Raw genomic sequence first — 22,201 nt, forward strand, 5'->3', positions numbered from 1 at the left:
TACATTTTTCTTTTCAGAAAGAGAGGAAATACATCTCAGTTTCTTTAAGAAGTATTGAAGTAATCTAACCCTACTAAGCGAGCTCAGTTCTATTTTAAGGTCTACCACAGGCTTCCTATGTGATACTGGTAAGTGTTCGTGCTAGCATTCTCTCTTAATTTTGTCCCAATATGTGCAACAGTTCCAGTTGCACATGGTGTTATGTTGGCAGTATAACTAAGCTTGTTTTATAGAGAAGTAGATCTCTGCGTGGGTGAATGAGCACTAAAGTGGGTGGAAAGGAGCAGCTTTTGGGGCTGAGTGAAGAAGTAAGGGTTTAAGGTTTTCTTTGTGGGTTTCAAACAGTGGAAAGGGAGTCTTGATCCATAGGCAGCAATACTTGAATACTCACTTTGCAGGAGCAGGGCTGGAGATTGGGTGGTCATGGAAGAGCAGAATACTTTTTTTTTCAGCATAACTTTAGATTTGAGTTTCTGTCCATATGGATACAATCAGCCCAGGAAGGCTGTCTGAATGTGTTGCATTAGTACTGGTTAGGCGTTTTTCCCACTTCAGCTTTGTTACCTTTTGGAGGTGACAGATGATGTTTAACTGTTCTTAGTGTTCATTGTTGTTTACAACTCTTCCTAAAGAGTTGTAGTTCCTTTATCCCAATATTTAGAATGGGGCTTCCTAGATACTACTAGTCTATGCAAATTGCTGTTTGGACATCCATCAGCTTTGCTACTCAGGCAGTTCATTGAACAGATCCGTGGAGGAGATGCTTGGGCAGTTTACAGCTCTCCCAGACTGTGCTTTATGTTTATAAAGAAGATGGATAGGTTTCATCTTCATCAGAGCAAGATATCTGTAGCCTGAGCTAGGTGCGCTAGATTTCTTTTACAATATTGGCGTTGGGTGTAGAGAAGGTAACAGGAATGTTCAGAGGAGTTCTTGTCTCTTCTAGATGTTAATATTAGTTAAGTGAATTGTCCTCAGTGAGCGCTTGTTGAAGGCCTAAGTTGTCAAGTCCAGAAATAAGTATTTAACTTTTAGAAACCTGAGTTGGGACAAATGAATCCTTGTGTGTCCAAAATGACTCAAATTTTCTGTGTGTTTTTACAGTGCCGTTTTAATCAGTTATTTCTGTGAATTTCTTTAAGTCACTGTCTCTACGAGGTTACTGGCTGTCAATCTGCTTGTTGAAATACCTTTTTCAGAGACTGCTGTGCGAGTAGCTTATTGTAATGCTTCACATCGGGAACGAATTCCAAGCAATGTTCTCCAGAAAGGCTGCCAAGACCTTAAATGTGTCCATGTTACTTTTTCTTTTGTTAGAACTCTATAGCTAAAGCTGTCAAATGCATTTCATAGTCTTACATCATTACCAGTTGCAAAAGCCACTTTTCAGTCAGTTATACTGAGACTAGTCCTTTGTGGCTTTTCAGTTATTTCAAAATCCAGTTTGTCAAACCTGCCTTGGGTGAACGCTGCTGGTCTGCATTGTTTCAGAGATGCTAATGTACCATTTTTAGCCTGCTATTTTTTCCAGCAGTTTTGGCGTTGATCTTGTACAGTTCTGCATGCAGCATAGCTTTGACAACTAGCGCAGAACTGCTTTCAGTTTTGATGCTTGAATGTCCATAGTGGCTGTTGTGAGATGGTCTAAACCACTCTTAACTGCTGGCTATCACTGTCCCATCTTCCCCACCTGTGCAATCCTGTGTCCTCTCTTGCACTGTCTCTGGCACTGAATTTTCTGCTTAATCGGTAAGAAAAACCCCTTCCTCTCGTGGTAGGGAGAAAGGCAGTTTTTTCTGTCCGCTTCAGGAACTAAGATGGTTTGGGATCAGCTGAGTGTCAGAGCTAGGACAAGGGAAGCAGAGCACTGTGCTTCCTGCAGACAGGTCAGCTTTGGCTGCTGTTGAACCACAGGCTCAGCTGCCTTCTCTGCTGACTTGACCAAAACGGTTTCTGCCTTTGTTCTTCAACTTATGTGGTGTTTGTGGAAGGCAGAAGCGTGTGCAGTTGTCTGTGGAAGTGTCCCAGTCACGTCTCAGGGTGTATCATAGAAGAGGTCCTGCCATTGTCCACAAATGGTTTTGAAAATGGTGTTAATGTCTTGCAGGAAGCACATATGGCAACCAGAAATGGAGGGTTTCCTTTTCCAAGACTTCTCTTGTATTTCAGGCAATAGCTACTGGCACTTCTACACAAAATACTCTGCTGTTTCTTGTTTTATTTTTTTTTGCTGTGTGTTTAGTGTTTATTTTCCTCTTCCTCTGATGTTTTCAAATTCTGTCTGCTTTACTTGTTCACTGCTGTTGCAGATATCAACAGCATGTTTAGGTTCCAGCTTTGTCTGCTGCAGCATATGTGCACTGGCTTCATCATCTCCAGTGCCTACAAGTATTTAATGTCTAGTAAATGTATCTGCATGTAGTTAGATTTGCTTGAGGTTGAGTGGGCAGCTTGACTGCATATCGGTTTAGACTTTCCTTACTTTTGATCAGATATATTAAATACTTTCATATGTGGTTATAACAGAACACTTTTATAAGGCATCTAAGATTTGATACAACCCATTTTTTGCTAATTGTAGGTGCTGGCTGATCAGGAACAATCCTTACTGTTGTACTTGTCACTTGAACAGCTTATTTTCTTGTTTGGTCTTGCATTTCCTTGCAAAAGATGCTCTAAATTCCGCTGGAGATTTTAAAATTCTTACCTGACTTTAAAAAAACAATGTATGTGAGGTTCCAGAGATGAACACAATGCCTGGTTTTCCAGGGAACTCCAGTGGCAGAAGCCACTTGAAAATTCCTCAGAACACTGATTTCTGTTTGCTTTAGGAGTTTATTGACTCTAAAACTCCATAAATTCCTTCCATTGCCAGGTTATTTAATCATATCCTTTTCCTTCTGAGTGAGTTTTGGCTCCCCAGCAGGTTTTAAACCTATGTACCATCCACCATATTCTTTACCAGTATTTCTTGTTGAGATTCATGTGATTTTCTACCACCTTTGCTTTGCCAGCAGTGTCATCTGTGTTCAGTTTGAAATATTTTCTTTTCTGCCTTAATTCATGTAGTTCTTGCATGTTCTCCAATGTACCTGAGCAATCAGCATTTCCATGTTTAAATCCCCTCTATAATTGGTTTTCCCTGTGCTCTTCAGAGTGCATGATACTGGTTTAAAACTCAACCATTTTCTTTTACTCATGTTCTGACTTCTTGTCTGTCCAGCCTTGGACTGTAATTTTTTTAGGTGTCGCACAAGGGCTTAGATGATTTTTGTCCATACCTGCTGTTTGAAACCCAGATCGTGGCTTATTGGGGTTTTTGAGGATTTGGGCAGTAACTACATATTTGAACTAGGCCTGTCGATAAAACCGGAATGCAGTTGTAGGTTAACCAGGCACATGGTAGCTAAATCCTCAGCTGTTGCACAAGTCTCCTTATTGCCTCTTTAATATGATCTTTGATGTGTGGCTAAAAGCAAGTGAATCCTGGAGCATATCTTTGCCTCATTTGGGAGGGGGGGGTGGAATTTCAGCTATAGCAGAGGAAGGAAGCTCAACTAGGAAAAAGTGTTAATTAAACATTTCCTGCAAGATCAGCTTTGCCCCTTGCCTGGGCCTGTGTAGTGTCACTGAATCGTGGTGAGGAGGGCAGTGGTTTATCTGTGGCTGTGCAATGTGTCTGCCCTTTCATAGCAGGCTCTGCGAGACTGGCAGAATGTGTGGTCTCCAAGTGCCTGTTAACACTGCTTCCACTCACCCTGTGCAGAAACTGCATGTGTTTGAGGTCAGGTACTTTGGAGATAACAGCTGTCATGGTACTTTCCATGTCAGTGCGGCAAAGGGATTAGGGATGGGGAAGCTGCATCTTAATTTCTAAAATATTTTTCTTAGGGGGGGGGGAAGAAAGAAAAGGCTTTACAGTTTTATTCCTTACAGGCTACATTCCCCAGACTTGAGCTGCCCCATTAGGTGTTAGCAGGGATTCATAGGTGGGGTTTATTTCCCTAAGCACAGATGTCTAGAGTTGAATTAGTCACCAAGGCTCCCTTTACAGTCAATGCAGAGAAATAAAGGGGTTTTAGAGTGGAAATAACTCTGACCTATTTTTAGATGCTTGCTTTAAGATTGAATTGGGCCTGAGCCTTACTGACTACTGTAATCAGAAAAGTCCCACCCTCTGTGTATGTCCTGCCTGGAAGCAGAACGTGTCCCATGCTGCCATTTGCTATTAGCACACTCAAGAGCAAGGAGGTGCAACCCAAACTCGTTGAGCGTGAGTCAGCAGCTCTCTGGGAGAAGTGATGTGTGTGAAACAGCACCTCAGCTCTGCCTTCCCAGTGCTTCCAAAGGTTGTGGTTTGTGTATCCTTGTTCCTATGATAGTCTGGTCCAGGATTTGGGGCAAGACTTTGCGCAGCCTTTAATAGTAGCTAATGATAGGATAGGGGCCTTTAGTTTATTAATAAAAACAAATGCTAAAGGCAGTTGCACAACTGCAGAGCACTTTCCATATTTGAACAGAGGCATTCTAGTTTTCCCACATGCTTACCAGCTGTTTTTACCTGTCTATTGACATAGTCCCCACTAGGAGCTGTGTGCAGCTGTGGGACTTCCGTCCTTGGTCAGCTGGCTCAGTTCTAGCCCACAAAAAAGGCTCAGATTTCCTGCCTACCCCTTCAGCGTGGCCCCTCTACATGGTTTCCTGTAGCTGACACGTTCAGCCTGCAGTCTGAAGAGTTAAGAGCTGGCAGTGGTTGTTAGGCTCCCCCAGAACACGGAAGGCATCATACAGATGTGAAGGAGGAATGGTGTGAGCCAGCCCAGAGCAGGGCATGGAGCTCAGCTTTTGGAAGGAATATGAGAAGTAGCAGGACATCTATTTACTGAAACTCATGCTTCTCTTGTGGCAAAAGGTGCTGGCAAAGGGCTGTACCTAATTCTCCATCTAAGAATGCTTCTGTTGAGACTTACTCTGAATTGGCCAAGATGTGATGTCCCTCAACAATGTCTACAAGATGGAAGCTGTGCTTACAAAATTTCCATAACTTGGTGTATCCAGAAGCTCCCCATATTTCTAACCAGTATCCCCAGAGAGTAGTAGCTAGACACTAACAGCCCTTTCTCTCAGCAAGGACTGACATGCATCAGCATCTCTGGGTGCAGCAGGCTCTTTCTGGAAAGTTAAACCCTTTTCTAGTCTTGATGATGAAATTCAAATGGCTTTGCAGGTTCTTACAGGCTGCTAGTTTGTTTGCCCAGGGAAACTGGTTTGGTTTGATCTGTCATAGATTCTGCTTACTAAATCTGTTCCCAGGAACCTATTTTCTTAAAGAGCTGAGAGGCTCAGCATATTTCCCTCCCTGCCCTGTATTGTGTTCTTCTAAACACATAGTACTTTAAGTAGGCCAAACTCTGATGAAATAAGTGCTCTGGCTCCAATGTAGTTTCACTTATGACACAAATCTGACTATAGACTCAATAAGACAGAGTTTTATATGGACATTTTGGTCTAAAATTGTGTGCTAGACTCCCATGGGCAGGATCTACTCCAGCTTGCTTCTAGGTGATTCTGGAGTGAAGCTTGATGTAATGTTAGCATTTCTCCTGAGACTGGCTAATCACTGAGCCTCTGGGAGCTGTTTGTTTTGCTTTTTCAGTGTCCAAAGTGCAGACATCTCTTTGCTTGGAGGCCCAGGGTATGGGCTTTCCTAAAGCTCATCTAAGTTTCCAGTGCTCTTTGTCCCTGGCCAGCACAATCAGAGCTCAGTGGATGCAAGAAGATCTGGTTGCAATTGGAGCCTTTGAGTTGCACAAACCAAACAGGGATTTCCAGCTGCTGGGATCCTCCTGATTGAGGCCCAGGGGCTTGCCAGCTGCTCCCTTTCAAGACTGCCTGTTCTTAGCCCTGGAGTTAACATTTCTGTAGTGTATGCCTAGAAACAGATAGGACCAGACCCAGAATTAGCAGACACCAATCTGAATTAACTGACTTAACTGATTTTGGGCTGATATAGGACTTCCTACAAAGAAATGGTATATGAAGCTGTACTGAGGCAGAATGGGAAGGGAGATTCAGCATTAGAAAAATGTGAAGAATAGTTTTGGATGGATCCTCAATACAGAGCTCAGGCAACTAGGCACAGAAGGACCCCTGGGTGGGATGGGGAGTGAGGATGGAGGAGTTATGTCAGGAAGCCCCTGTCCTGGTGAAAGGAGTACTTAGTAGCTTTCCATCAGTTAAGAGCCTTGATGCTCCTCACCTTGGGCCAACTTGATCCCTTACTTGATATCGCCTCTAAGTCTTTGCCAAGACACCAGCTGCCAGCTCTCTCGGGTGTAAGTCTAACTGCAGCAAATGAGAATTTCTGCTCACTGGGAACATATATAACAGGCTCAAAGAAAACCCATTTTAATTAATAGTCCACTGAACCATAAAGGAGGTATGTCTGCATTCTCATTCTAATTGAGTAAAATTTGCTTTTCTTCAATTTGTGCTTCTGCAGTTCTTGGGAAATTCAGCACAGAATCCAGAGCCATTGGTTTCCAAGCCAAAAAAAGCCACATTAATCCCCAGAATACAACTAATGCTAAGCAGATGTTGTCACAGCAGAAGTAGGATACAAGAGAAGCATGTAAAAGTGAATGCTTGGCTTGATGAAGCACTTGCATTAGCAGGTAGCAAGGTGGAAAGTCAAGCAAGATGCCTGAAGGGGGTATACAGATCCTCCAGGGCTTACTGTTTACCTTCAGAAATCTCCATTGTGCCATCCAGACCTGAATCACCTCACCCTCCCTTCAAGGAGCTTGCTTTTTATCCTGGAATCATCTCTTGATAATTCATCTCCCACCTCTGCTCATCTTAAGATCTTCATAGCAAGTGCTTTTTCTCTTCCATCATAACTTCCAGTGTAAGGCACCTGTGTTGCCTTAGTATTTTTCCATTGGAGTCCCTCAGGAGGCCTTTGTACCTGACTGTCAGCAGAAATGATCCTGCTAAACGTGGTCCTTCCAGCTCTGACTGAACAAGTCCTAAGGGAGTCATTACTGAAAAGACTTTCTTCACTGTACATCAGAAGCCACTGATGTTTAAGCATCCTTGAAACTCCTGGGGAATTTTCAGACCCAAAGTCACAGAATTAACCATTGCTCAAAACATTCTCCTGTCTGTGCCAGAGATGCTTGAGTTCTGGATGTGATGCAGAGCATCTGTTTGAAGAGGATTGAAGAGCTTAGTTTTCTTTCTAGATTGTATTAGGTGATTTATACTGGAGGTTCCCTAGGTATAAAGTGCAGGTATAAAAAGGGTATGGTATATATTAAACATTATATAATTTGAGATTTCTGGTTCTCTAAACTTGCTATTGCTTTGTCCAAGGAAGCAGGTTTGATTTCTGCATGATTTCATGCCTATTCATAGATAAATTTCAGCAAAGGAGATGTTAGGAACCTCTTCTCCAAGCTGATGAAAGTCTAAGATGTTTCAAATGACAAAGATCTCTCAAGGGCTCTGACAACCTAAGCTTGGCTGTCTCCCTAAATTCAGGTGAGGGTGGGACTCTTGGGATGAGAGTGTCCATGCAGGGTCAGACTTTCCAAGAAAAGCTCAGCTCTTAATGCTGACATCAAGTGCTGCACCTTCTTGAGATGCTTGCTGATCCAGTATGCTAGTCAAACCTAACAGCTTGGCCAGACAACAGCTTCTCAGCCCTTGACATCTCAGACAGGGTGCTGTGCTGCATAGGCTTAACGCAGGTTATGCATTTGCCAATGCCTTCTGCAGCCCTTTCTCTGAGAGATATGACCGTATCTGTACAGGAACCACAGAGCTGGAAGGTATCTAATAGTCCTTTATGTTTCAGTTTTGTTAAACTCTGCATCACCAACTAGATTTCAGCCAGGAAGATGCCGGTGAATTGATAGGCTTGGAAGTTCAGGCTGTATTTGTAAACACCACTAGCTTTCCATCAATTGAAAGGACTCATGCTCCTAAACCATCTAGCTGCTTACCTGTTCAGAAGCCCCCTATCTCATGCATACTTGACTTTTTCGACCAGTACATTAAGAAAAGTAGTGAACACTTTATAAGTGATGAAAACCTATTTGGATTTTCAGTAATACTGAACAAATTTTATTTGGAGGAGCAAAATTTTATATCAGTAATTGAAGCTGTATTAAACTGCAGGCATTGTGTGCATGTTTTTTAAAAGCGGGGGGGGGGGTTTAATCATGAGTTGCAATAGCACAGAGCTTTAATTTGATCTGAACAATTATTAGAAATAGCACAATGCTGCTTTATGCATTAAGCTACTTAAGTGTCCTTAATTTAAATCACTCCATCCCCTGAAATATGTTGACAGGAGCCAGCTGGAGGCAGGGAAAGCTGTTGCATTTTGGTGGTGGATGGGACCATTCTCCAGACAAGGTGCCTCCAGAAGATGCATGACTTGAGCTTCAGTGGAGAAGCAGCTGTAGCGAAAGGGGTGTCTGTGTAGCACAAGCAGGGGCAGAGTCTGCAGGGACAAACTGTCACTGGGATTCCTGGGTTTAGGTAAAAACACAAGGAAATGCAAATTCTCCCTAAAGACCAGAAATGCAGTATAATTGCCATTACTGAACCCAAAAGGATGACTTAGTTGCGTGTGTGAAAGGCCCTACTTGTCCTCAAAGAAAGAGTATGTTAGCTGTGGTGGGAGACAGATTGTCACCGGATTTTGGAAATAACAGCGAAGGCCCTGCAGTAAGGGCTAATTTGGCTGCACAGGATATTAGATGCATATGGTCGGTTGCGCCAGCTAACAAACCCGAGCAGGCGATAGGGGCGAGGGGCTGGCGGAGACCACGGTCAACAGTGCAGAGTTAATCTTTAACCACCCACCTCTCATCTGCGGCAAGGAAAAACTGCCTTGCTAGTGGGAGCGTGCAGCAGGCGAGGGTGTGCCAAAGGTTGATTAGGTGCGTTAGCATTAAAACTCTGCTCTGCAGTTTCAGGCTGTATGCTCTCAATAAGTGAATTATGACCCAAATTATTGGGAGATGTCGAACAGCCGGCAGTAGGGGTGCGGGTGGAAGGGTGCTCGTGGCAGCCTGGTGCTGTTCTAGTGGTTCTTCAGTGATCCAGAAGTAAGTATGAAATAAATAGTAATTAGCTCATGGCACGGCTCGCTAAATAAGCGGCAGAACAAAGCACGCCGAGGAAGCGATCTGAATTATTTGGTGAAACTAGGCTTATTCGAAGGGGATATGTCTCAGGACGGGCAATTGCAGAATTATGCCGTGCGGCGGCCGGGCTCTGCCGGCAGCGGGGCCGAGGCCCAGGCCGGCAGGGCCCCGGCGCCCCCGCAGCGCTGCTCGCGGCCGGGGCGAGGCGGCGGGGAGGGAGGGGCGGGGCGCAGCGCGGGGCCGCCCCGGCCCGCACGTGCGCTACGTGCGGCGCCTGCCGAGCTGCGGGGGGGGGGGGGGGCGCCGCCTCCGCCCCCCGCACCGAGCCCCTGCGGGCGGGGGAGGGGCGCCTCGCCGTGCCCCCTCAGGGCGTGGGGGAGGGGCGGCCCGGTCACCGCCGTTAAGGGGGGGAGGGGCGCCTCACCGTGCCCCCTCAGGGCGGGGGGGGCCGGCCCGACCACAATGGGGCAGAGGCGGGGAACAAAAGGGGGGACGGGACGGGCCGCGGGCACCGGCCCCGGGCTCCGCCTGGGGAGCGTGTGGGAGCTCCGCGCCGCTCGGGGGCGCGGGCCGGGACCGGGACGGTCGCAGGCCGGCGGCGGCCGCCCCGGGCCGGGTCGGGCCGAGACAATGCGTCCGCGCGGCGCGGCGCCGCCCCGCCCCACCGGTGACGTGGAGGCGGCGCAGCCAATCGCCGGGAGCGAAAAGGCTCTTTAAAAAAAGAAGCGCCGGCTGGAGGTGGCTGTCAGCTGTGGCGGATCCCTCCGCGCATGTAAACAGAGCTCCCGGAGGGGGACGGTGTTGGAGGCCCATGTGCGGCTCGCCGACGCATGAGCGGCTTAAGGGCCCCGGCGCTCCCGGGGCGGGCGCCCCCCGTCCCCAGCCCCGCTCCCGCCGGCACACAAAGCGCAGCCCCTGCGGAGGCACCGGGGGAGGGGGCGGCCCCGGTGGGGAGCAGGGCCTTGGGGGGGGGGGTTGGCCGGCCGGCCTGCCTGCCTGCCTGCCTGCCCTGAGGCGGCCGGGGCGGCGGGGGGGAGCGGGGATGGCGGGGCCGCCGTGCGGGGTCGGGGTGGTGCCCGCGTTCGCCGTCCCGACGGGCTCGGCCGTTGCGAGGCAGCGGGAAGCGGCGCGGGCCTGGGGAGAAGGGGCAGTGCAACAAAGGCGCCCTTGTGTTTTGCAGGGCCGGGCGCGGGCGGGCAGGACGCCGGGCCCGACGCGGACATCTTGTGCGCTGCGTGGGGAGCGGGGGCTGGAGCCTCGCCAGGCTTTGACCCCGCTTCGCTGCGGTGCGGGGGGCAGTTCGGCTTTGTTGGGTGCGATTCCAGCGGCGAGGTCGTTAGGGGGAGGGAGGGAGAGAGGACACGTTTCTGTGGCTTGTACGGGCGATGCTCCATAAAGAATATTTCCAAACAACGGGTTTTGAAGTCTCGATCCATCTAAAACACCGAATGCAGGGTGCGCGTTACGGGAGACGCAGCGACAACTTCCTAAAAACGGGGCAGGGTCCGAAAGAAATGGTTTGGGCGCCTTCGTTACGAAGCGGTGCAAGGGGAAGGCAAGCAGCTGAGGAAGGAGGGGGATGGCTGAGCAGTTTGTCTCTCCAGGCCGCTCTTCCCACGCTGAATTCGAGCAGGAGGGCAGAGGAGGGCACCTTCTCACCCGTAATGCTCTGACACGCAAAGGAGCGGTAACGAGCGGGTTTTAGGGGGCACCACGGAGAAAGAGAATTGCCAATAACGTGCGGCCTCGTGTCCCTCTGCCAAAGGCCACGGTGTCTCCAGCGTGGTGGTTTCCTCTCTCACAAAACCACCCGGGCTCCACCGTCGTGCCCGAGGCCGGCCTGCACGGCAACGCTTGGTCTCATCTCGCCATGGCTGACCGGGGGGGTGGGGGGCTCCCTGTGCGGGCAGTGCCGCTGCGGGGGACCCCCCGGGGGGAGCGGGCCTGCCGCCGGCCCTGCCTCGGTGCGCGGCCCCGCACGGCCCTGGGGAAGGGGGGGGGGCGGCCCCGGCGCCCCCCGCACAAAGACACGCGCGGGGCGGGCGGCGCGTGACGGCGGGGGCGGGGGGAGGGGTGGCAGCCAGCCCCCGCCCAGGCCGGGGCGGACTCTTTTTCTCTGCCTCGCTCTCCCTCCCGCCCCCCCCCCCTCCCCGGCGGAAGCGCACGTCCCGTTCGAACGGCGCTCGGCGGCCCCAGCGTCTGTTGGAGGATTGTTTGGAGCGGCGGTTGGCGGCGCAGCGGCTGCCGGCGCCCCCGCGGCCCGGGCCATGGCCGAGTTCCTGCCCCCGCCCGAGTGCCCCGTGTTCGAGCCCAGCTGGGAGGAGTTCGCCGACCCTTTCGCCTTCATCCACAAGATCCGGCCCATCGCCGAGCAGACGGGCATCTGCAAGGTGCGGCCGCCGCCGGTGAGTGCCCGCATGGCGCCGCCGGGGAAAACGGCCTTTGTGTGGCGGCCCGGCCCGGCCGGCACCGTCGGCCGCCCCGGCCCCCTCCCCTGCCGGCGGCGGCGGCCCCTCCGCGCAGGTGACCCCGGGGCAGGTGGGGCGGCGCGCACGGCGGCCCGGGGGTGGGGGGCAGCAGGCCGCCCCCCTCCTCCTCCTCCTCCATCCGTGTAAAGTTTAAACGGCCCCGGGCCGGGGGCGCGGGGCTGGAAGCGACCCGCACGCCCCCTCTGTCACCGGCCTCCTCCCGCAAAGTCGCTCCCAAGTGTTGGAGTTGGCCGCCAGGAAAGTCGCTGGAGCGGCTGCCGGGGGGAAGAGGCTGAGCCGGCCGCACCGCGCTCCCCGCCTCGTCGGGGAGGCCGAGCTGCGCCTTCCTCGCTGCCCCCGCTGCCCGGCCCCCAAAAAGTTGCAACTTGGCCGGACCCCTGCTCTCGGAGCCGCTGCTGGGGCGAGCGGTCCCCGTGCAGAGCCCTGGAGGAGGCAGCTGCTTGGGTGTTGCCCTCCATGTTGGCATTGTGGTGTTGTGGAGTCCTCTCCTCGCCTGCGCTTGGCTCCACAGTGGCCTTCCCCTGGCTACACCTGAGGTCTGGCGTAGTTTTTATGCAGGTAACTATTCCCCCAAGTTGAACAACATCTAACTCTGCAGCTGTGAGTTTGACTGGTATCTTTGCGAGGTGAATCCTAGACAGACATGGCCACCATTTTAGAATGCAATACACAGTGGGAAGAGTAATAAGCCTTCATCTACATCGTCATCATCTAGACTGATGGTGTAATATGTTCAAAATTGTGAGGTGAATTCTGATTTCCTTTTGTTAGTTGACTCTGTTCGCTGAGAATTACTTAAGATCTTAGAAGCATAGTTTGTGTGGTCATAATTCTTAGTTCTTTTAAAGGGGTAAACAACTGCTCTGGTGAGGAGAGGGGCTTCTTAAAGTAAAGATCTAATTAACAAATGCATGTGAATCATCTTTATTTTGAGGGTAGTGCTGTTTCTCTAAGTAGAGGGTGGTGCAAGTCTGGGGTGGTGCAGCTGCCTTGAGGTAGTTAACATGACGGCAACAACTAGAATGCTAAACGGCTATTGAAAGCCTTAAATCTGGTCCAGTAAGAGGTGAAGCTGACAAAACATTTACGTAGACTTAAGTTTTGCAAGTGATACACTGAGTTCAAAGAAATAATGTTAGGAATCACATGCTCCTCAGTTTCATGTTTTGATCATTGTTGGGACTCTTGTTGGTAACCATCTCTTTCCTACTGAATTAAAATAAAGTGAAGCAACTCGTCGTGTTTTACTGTCTGAGATGATAGAAATATGTTTGTAACAGATTGAATAATGTGGATCTCATCAGAGAGGAAGAGGTTTCAGTTTTCTAGAAGAAGAGTTGCAATTTGCAATTGTATGAACATGCACAAGAACACTCCTGAATTTATATATAGGTAGAATATACTGATACCCCTTTTCATGTGGTTGAGCCAAATACTGACTCACAGTTAAGGGGGTAAGGTTTTCATTATACAGTCAGCATTGAACTTATGTAATCTTTTTGAGTAGAATAGTCTTTTTGGATTGTATAGTCTCAACAGTATTTCAGCAGCTGTGAGCAGAACAGAATTTTTATGAAGGTTTTTTCTTTTGTGATTTAGTTTAAAAACCTCATCTGTGTTATTTGGCTGCATGTATTAAAAAAACCCGTGATAAATGCTTTTTGTGAGCTATACTATCTATTAGAGAGTCATAAATGAATAGCTCCCCTAAAGAATAAAGTACCTATTATAACTGCATTCTCAGCGTACTCTCATCACTGTTTACTAAAACGCTAATATCTGTTTGTATTTATGATCATATGTTTCACTGAACATATTTAGAGCTGGAATGAAAATAGTTGAAACTGCTAAGGGCTGAACGCCTAATAGTTATACAGGGCATGTTTTTTTATGAGAGCTTAGCTACCACAGTTCTTATCTACCCTAGATAATTGCTTGGATGACTTGTGCAATTGTTCATTCACTGGCCTAGCACATAGAGGGAGCCCTCGCAAATCTACCATAAAAAGTCTGGAAGTTGCTGTTGTTTCTGGCCTTCCTCCTGAAAACCGGAAACACAGTGATTATTCGGTTGTTGTTCTTTCCCATACAATCAAAGGGTTTGTAGCACTGTAAGCTACAAATTATACTGATCTTTTCACAAAATTATATATGCTCCACCTGAATGCATTGTTCAGCAACAGCTGATGTTTGGAAATCTTCGTATGTCCAGCTGAAGCTTCTGCCTGCATTCTTGGATTACCTGCTGGGCTTGCTCTACAGCAAGCAGGCACCATGGACTGTCAGGATCCACGATGAACAAGAAATTCATAACTTGACTGCTGGCTTTGCGTCATTTTGGCTTAAACTCTGTTGCCTTAAACTTCTTCAGCTGATGAAATTATGCTTCTGTGTGTGAATTGCCACCATGGATTCATGGAAGATAGTTATATACGAGACCAGTGATGCCCAACTGTGACTTTATAATTTTATCGTGAAGAAGTCTTTATTCCTAGTAAGCCAGCCCTGATGTTTCAGCACCAGGCCCCAGTAAGGAGAGTTCCCTGTTCTTTGAAAGGGAGGGGTCATTTTTTTCGCTGGTACCTTTTCTACTAGCATTAGCCGGGCACCAGATAAGCTTGGAAAAAAACATCTATGGTGGCTTGTCTTGTGATGAAGGTTTGGAGGATTGTGAACTGTTTGTGAGGAGGATATCATCAAGGCATCTGACATACTGTAGATGTCTGGATGGAAGAGCTAGTGGCTTCTAGATGCTAGTTTCATGCTTGCAGGATGAAAGAATATCCAGGAATATAACAGGAGGTATAATTTCTGCATAGTGGTGCTAGAATTTCACAAAATTTTCACCTGAATGCCCAAAAGCTTTCTTACTCTTCATTCCAGTTCCATTCATTCCAGTCATCACTGATGACTTAGTTTTGCTCTTATTTTGATGGTTCTGTAATCTCCATGTTAACTGTTGTTGACTATCTTTTGAAGGACGCAACAATAACCATATTCACTGACTCTGTTTTATATGACATGGAAAAGCAAAGCGAAGACTTTTTGTCAATAGTCTTGAGCATAGACAGTCCCAATGGCAGCAAGACGTTCAGGCCAGAAGAGAAGCTTTACCAGTGGTGGTCGCTGCTCGAAGTTAATGTGCTACATAAACTAGAAATGCTTTGACTATGTGCTGCTGAACCAAAGGTGGAAAATTGATGTAGAAAAATGGATGGCATGCAACTTGTTTGTAATACATTACATGCCATGTTGCAGGTAGATTTTTCTTTTATGAATTGAAAACATCATTTATTATGATCTCCTTATTTAAATGGTAAGCTGGAACAGTGGGTTATTGCAAAATTTGGCATGTCAAGTGCTGACCTTACATTCTGGAAGGTTTTATGATAGCTCTGCAAATTATTGGTTAGGGGCACTTAGAGGAATGAAATGAAGTATTGTTTGAGAGCAGTATCATCGTTATTTGAAGTAGGTACATTAATTAACGAAAGCAAATGTCCTAACAAATTTGCGGTGTAGCTTCAATAGTAAAAGGTAAAATGTAGAGCATGTTATACCGTCCCTGCTACAATTTTTATTTGGAAATGGAATCTTCCTTTCTACTTAGAGTTGCTTCGTTGCAAGTGAAGAAATGATTAATAACAATTACTTAAGCCTTACTTACCATATTCATCAGTTTCAAAATCCAGTTTACCCTGGAAGCAACTTGCTACTTGGACTAGAAAATACAGGGATCATATATTTAAAATGTTGTAATTTTGCTGTAGCCAAGCATTAAACTTGAGGAAATTCAGACTAAATGTCATTGCTTTGAAGAATGTGGATATGGAGAAACGCAGTTAAGGCCTCCAAATAACCTTAAGTCTGCTCTGATACGACTAAGCATTTTAAAATTGGAAGGTCTTTATTAGTACAGCTGAAATCTTGACAGAATTGACACGGAAGATCTCTAAATTACTGACTCAATTTTTCAGTAATCCTGGAATACTGTGAAACTTTCAGAGGACCAGAGGAAAACGAATGGGTCCCCATTGAAATTCTTTATAGGTACAAGAGTTGTTAACTAGTTCTCACTCCAGGGTAGATGAGGAGCTGGTATAGTACTGAATAGGAACTCAAAAGGTGATTGTATGAAATATGATTATATGAAAACTGGTGTTGTCAAACCAATTTTATTGTTTTCTGTGAGACTACATATTTGGTTAAGTTAGTTGGGTTGTCTTGATGTGATATTTATAAATGAATTGACAATATTCTAATTACAATAATTAGTATTGTGCAAACTTGATACAACGCTGAAGGAATCACAAATTATTTCAGCCATTAATGAGGCATTGTAATGAAGGATATGTTTCTAATGGTCTTTCAGAATCTCAAGCCAACAATATCTAATTTTCATTAAAGGCCTAGAAGAACAAAAGAAATTATTTCCTATAGATTGCAGGTTTATGGCGGGTAGTTCACTGTTACCGAGTGAGCCTGATTGCCTAATAAGCTGCATTTTATGAAACAATAAGCACTAAAGTAGGACTCGGTATGAGGTCATACATTTCGGAACAAAGGCGCATAGGTCAGTCTTAGAGGAGGGGGGATTGTAGAAAAATAACTGCAGAGCCTAGTGGAAACCAGCGTAATGTTAGACTAGCTGCTTTGGCTAATGCGCTGTTGAATTTCTTAGTAAAGAATGGGAAGATGATTTTACCTCTCTAGTAGCATGGTGGTGAGCATGGTACATTCATTTGAGATTTTCGTGCTTTGAAAAGAAGGCTGGACCTGGAGAGGGTACAGAAAAGTGTCAAAATTTCTGCACGTAAAAAATAAATTTTGAAAAACTTATCCTTGCCATAGTTTGAGGGGTAAAATCTTAAGATGGAGGATTTTTAAGAACCGAAGCAGTTCTGGGACATATTTTCAGGAACAAGGTTGATTTAAGCAGTGTCTGTTCCTGGCTGCTCATTCAACTGCTTGGTTGCCTGCATTGCTGGCCTGATGAGGGAACAGATCCAGATTGAAAACCCCTTCTGCTTCCCGCCTTCCTCTTTTATGTATTTATGTATTTATTTATTTATTTTTATGGAGAAAAATCTCCATTAAACAATGGACTAAAAGCAATTAACTGTTGGAGCAGTTTTATTGAGGGTTCTGGGGCTGGCCCAATGCTGAAATTGAAAATATACTATGGTTAAAAGAGGAATTAATGTAAAGAAATCTTATAATGTCTCCTAAACGGGAAATTGATCTTCATCATGATGGTCCCTTCTGATTTGATAGTCTACAGAGGTTCAGTCTGTTTATTTTATCAAAAAGAAAACAGAGAGATAACTTGATTCCAACATGTAAGTAAGCTTCACAGGGAGAAAATAACGGGTACTACGTCGTTCATCAGTCTTGCAGAGGAAGGCTTGCAGCCACTGGTTCTTGTTATGCATAAGCCAGGCTCACTTGAATTAGATATAGGACATGCATTTTTAACAGTGAAGATGATCAGCTGTTAGGAAAAAACTAAGGGAGGTGGTGAATATGCTGCTTTCTGACACTTTCAGATCAAGAATGTGTTTTTTGGGAAGAGATGTTTTAGTGCTGAAGTTCCAAAATGTTGTCAGTTTACATGCTGGCAAATTGTTGTGAAGAAAAATAGATCATTTAGACTCACTAGGAAACCTTTACTTTATGTTCAAGCCAGGGATCATACTTGCAGTTAGGTAAGTTCAGAGTAGTTTATTTACCTGTCTCCCCAGATGTTTAATTATCAGGGAAATACAAAGAAGGAACATTATATTACTATTGGTAACTTAACCATTGTGTGCGGCATGGTGCACCACCGGTGGTTTATTCCCTGCGCTTCAGAAATGCTGAAAAATCGGAGTGCGCTTGAAGAATCATGAGAATATCCTGTCCTTGAATCAGCCCTTTCCAGTAAGGGATTTTAAACAGTCACTTGATTTAGCTCATGGAAAATTTAAAATCAAACAGTTTAATCTGGAACTATTTATGTGGGGCGATAGTGGTGGAAGGTTTGGACTTCTGCAGGTTTGTTTGTTTGTTGAACTTGACATAAACAGTATCAGCTAGAAGCTGAAATTAGAGTTTCAGGCTAAAGACACCCCCCTTTCCCAGCAACAAAACTAAAGCTAACAGTGAATGAAGTTAGTTCATGCCCGCATACCCATTAGGATAGGCTCTCTTTCAAACCCAAGTTACCTGGGAATTGCTGGGTAGAATTCTGTGCTTGTGTTAGGCAGGAGATCAGGTTAAGTGATTCCAAAAGCCAGAGAGAACTTTAAGGATCATATAACTTGCCACCCTTATATATGCCTAGGTAGGCGCTTTTCATTGAAAGTAGATGCTTTTCAAGTGAAAATGAATCTAAGCAGAGAACTTGAATTGAGAGTTCTGTAAATACTTCAGGTAGCAGCCTTGTGCTGTTACAGAGATGGGAATTTGTAGAGAAATCCCCCAGCCAGAGATAAAATAGTAGTCAGCTGAGATTCCAGGTTGTCTTTTGATTTATTAGCTGCTTGATGAAATCACTAGCATCATCTAATAGCTTGTCTCTGTGTACAGTTATTCTGGGATGGCTATTGTACTTTAAAATCACATCCTTCCTTAATCTAAATTAAACTGGATTAAAATCCAAGTTTGAAAGCTGCCAGTTATGGCTCCAGAGAGACTGTTTCTAGAACTCTCTGATCAAAGCCCTTTGGAGACTGTCATCTGCGCTGTCAGTGTGGCTCCCCAGTCGGGCACATCTGAGAATGGACATACGGGATCAGACCAGGTCCATCTACCAAGTATTCTGTCTTTGCTGAAGATCGCTGTAATTCTCAGGGCCAGATGCCCTTCAGCACTGAAAGCTAAGTCTGGCCCCAGTATTGGCAGATGCTCTGCCTGGAGGTCTAGGTCAGGGCCGCAGCAGTGACCTCTGAAGTGAATCAGGGACCTTGAATTTGGTCCCAGTGCATTGATTCTAATGCCCCGTGAATCTCCAGCTCTTCATGCCAGTGCTGCTTTCCATATATTTGCAAAAATGCGCTTTGCCGGTATGTTGCCGTTTCTTGCCTGTGCTGCCAGAACCTACCTATCTGGTTTTTGTGTCCAGTGACCTCCACAGTGAGAAGACTGACATCTCCTGTATGCAAACCCTGGTACCTATTCTGTTGTGATGCCTGAACCCTACATACAGTCTCATCTTCTGTCTTTACAGGGCCACCTTTGGATCCCAAGGGGCAGCCTGCTCTGACGCTCGAGAGTCTTTCACTTAACCTCAGCTTTCATTCCTCACTGCGTCTGGAGTTGGGACATAAACACTTGGGGCTAGAGAGGTGATCCCCGTTGCAAGCTTAGCTTTTTGGCTGTGGTTCTCAAATGGGAGGGATTTGTGCTTTTGTTTGTTTTCCTTTGCTAATCTGCAGTACATGGTCTGCAAAACACAGCATAGTTTTTATCTCAAATGAGAGATATTCCACCAAGCCCATCTTACTGGAGAGTTCTGCCTGTGAGATGTGTTGCTGCACCCAAGGCCCTTTCTTCGCAAGTAGAAGTTGAATGTTTTTGTTAGAAAATCACCTACGCTCAAAATTACACGTCACCACAAACTGGGTTAGCTGATGACTGGAGTTATCAGCTAATGTTAGCCTTTCAACAGGGTCAAAGAGGAATTAGTTCCCCTTCAAAAAGGAAGAGTTAGGGATGACACACTGACGCCATTGGAATGATAAGTGACAGTGCCAGATCAGTTCTGTGTCATTTTGCATAGGTTCTGTGATGATCTGAGTTTCTTTTGAATGTATTTTTAATAAAGCCATAAAAACAAGACTAAAAGGGACCTCCTGAGCCACCGAGTCTGTTCCCTTCCTCTCAGAGGCAAGAACCACCTAACACCTTTGCAAAGGCAAGATCATAGATCTCAGAACAAAGAATGTAGGTCGTCCTTACAGGGTGGGCATCCTGGGAAGCAATGAATTGGTGTAGTTAACTGAATGAATGCATGTTTCTATGGCAAGAATTGCTAAGATATTCTTTTGGATCTTACTACGAGACATTGTCTAGCAAAAGAATGGAAGTGACATGTCTTTTTTTTTTTTTTTTTTTGTGCAACATTGGAAACATGGCAGCTAAAAGTCTACTTGCAGTTTTAAAGGAATGTTGTAAAATATAGGAGAGGCTTCAGAAAAAAAGCCAGAAGAAAAATATTATCTGGGGAGCTAGAAAACTTGTCCTATAAAGAGAAGCAAAAGGATTATGATTTGTTTATTGAAAATGTCTTGAACGTAGCTTACAGGAAGCAATCAAGAATAGCTTCTTGGACAGTAAGCAAATGAGATTTTTGGTTTAAAAAAAAAAAAAAAGGTGTGGACTGGGAATGATGAAAAGTTGAAGCTAACTTGTAGAACAGCTTACCAGTGACGGTGGTAGGTTCTTGTTCACTTGAATCCAGGCGGAGGAGGAAGAAGGTGGTGAAGGAGACTGTCTGTCTGTCCTTAAGTTTTAATTAAACAGTGAGTTTGGATGAGATGCAAGATTTATCAGCTGAAATTATATGAAGTCTGTTATCCCCTTAACAATACATCTGAAAGGAAGAGTGTAGAAATATTTCACCTGACCATTTGTAGTTTATATTACTACTTGGACTATTAATGTGAATGGGACTCTTACAGAATGCCCTCTACTCAGTTGGATTTGCTGACAGAGTTGATAGAAAAGTTGCAAAATCTGGTGTCAGTCACAGTTTTTGCATGTATTTGTATTCAGGTTTATTCTACTGGGACTGTAACATTTGCAAGGGGCCATATTTACAAAGGAAATGAAAATTTAACAAATGCGTGCTGACATAATCAAGTGATGATGTGTGTTTTTATTTGCAGGCTTCTAACAATCAATCATACTTGAACAGAAGAAAGCAACAAAGTAATTTCAGATAAAGGAGCTGTGCAGCTTAAAAAATCCTGCTTTTCTAGGATTTCAGTTCTTTCTGTTGCTCATATTCTTAAGCTTCATGCATTAACATGGTTATTAAAAAAAAAGATCAATTGCTCTTTTTAAACTTTTTGTTTTAAAAGGGGAAAATCCAGACCAGTTGCTTTTGAGGGCCTTGCAAGTAAGCACTGGATGGAAATGGCTAGTTTTATAGGCTTTCCAGCTACAAACTTAAGGGAAGTAGACTTGTAGAGTCGGTTTGCATGCAGCGTTGTCTTCAACAGCAAAGCTTGTAATGATAACCGGTTGCTTTGCAGAATTAGCCTTGCCACAGAACACAGCACCCTCTTGTGGTGCTGCTGTATTTCAAAAGTGCTTAAAGGCATTTCTTTCAAAACACATTTAATAATCCTTTTAATGAAGGTCTTGTTTATCTTAGCAGGTTCTGTTTCAGACTGCATGTAAGCTTTTTGGGGGGGAGGGGGTAAATAAGCTAAGTTCCTAAAGAAGGGCTGAAAACATCTGTGTTGTTTCGTTTAGGAACTGAGGCACTTACTATACCCTGGAATATAAGAAGCTAAATGTTATTCTCCTTGGATGTATCAGTCTTTAGTTTCAGATGCTCCAGTGTGAACTGTTTGTGTCTTCAGAATGAATCAGCGATAGGCAGGATTTTCTGTCTACTAGACCTACATTAATTCCTCCACACTGTGGCAGAGTGGCTGTATATCCATAACTTTGACTAATGTAATTTGGAGCAGTTTCTGGGATAAATGGGGTGTACAGTCCTGCATTTTTAAAGTCAGAAGAGGCCTCTTATAATAATCGAGTATGAATTACTGCATAATATATAGCATGCATTTCCCTCAGCTCTGCATCCTTAAAAAAGTCAAAAGTTTTTCAATGAGCTAGACTAAATCCAGTGTTACCTCTTACTAAGCTGGTGTGTACCATGTCTTTACAAAAATTGTTGCAATGACTTTCTACTTGCTAGAAGTTGCACTCTTTTTAGGCTGTTAAATATTTGTTTCTAATAGATGGACTGTCTGCTTGCTGGACTAAGAAACTTTCTCTTAACAGACCAGAAGTCCTGTATTGAATAGCTCAGGTTTCTAAAGTTTCTCTTGGTAAAACAGCTGATGTGTTCAGGTGCGTGTACTGTTAAGTTCAGTATCATTAAACCTAAAGAACAGTCCTTTATCTGCAAGCAATAGCTCTGCAGTACAGTCTCAGGCAAGAGGAACAGTATCATCAGCAGTGTCGTTGCCCTACGTGATCTTCTAAATTCCTGCTCCTCCTCTTTTTATTCTTGTTTCTTGCTCTTTATCCCCTGCGGATCCTTGGTACAAGATCCATTTTCTGGGTTATGGTTGACCCACGTAGAGCATTTGCTTGTTATTTAGCTAAGCAGTCAGCACGTTTCCTTGTTTTCCTTTGCTCTCCCAACCTAAGCAAAGCACTCAGGAGTTGTATGTTTAACAGCTGTCTTAGTTTAATTTCACTCCCCAGAATGCCCCATGGGTGTTGTGGGTGTCATAACCTCTGTTTGTCCTCTCCTGGTCTTTTTGCCTGTTTTCTGTCACTCTGTCTTCATGCACGCTGCAAATTCCAGCATTTTGCCTAATGATCCAACCA

At 45.4% G+C, this 22,201-nt stretch overlaps 1 protein-coding gene across 1 annotated transcript in view; it reads left to right on the forward strand.

Annotated features, from left to right (window-relative positions):
- Positions 1–11,360: 11,360 nt before the first annotated feature.
- The window catches only part of KDM5B (lysine demethylase 5B), a 61,014-nt gene continuing 50,173 nt past the window's right edge, over positions 11,361–22,201 (forward strand). The window contains exon 1 of the mRNA XM_067310470.1: positions 11,361–11,563. Coding sequence (XP_067166571.1) covers positions 11,426–11,563 — 138 coding nt within the window. The 5' untranslated portion in view covers positions 11,361–11,425. The remainder of the gene's footprint in view (positions 11,564–22,201) is intronic.

This window comes from Apteryx mantelli, chromosome 25 (genome assembly GCF_036417845.1).
Source record: "Apteryx mantelli isolate bAptMan1 chromosome 25, bAptMan1.hap1, whole genome shotgun sequence".
NCBI classification, from domain to species: Eukaryota; Metazoa; Chordata; class Aves; order Apterygiformes; family Apterygidae; genus Apteryx; species Apteryx mantelli.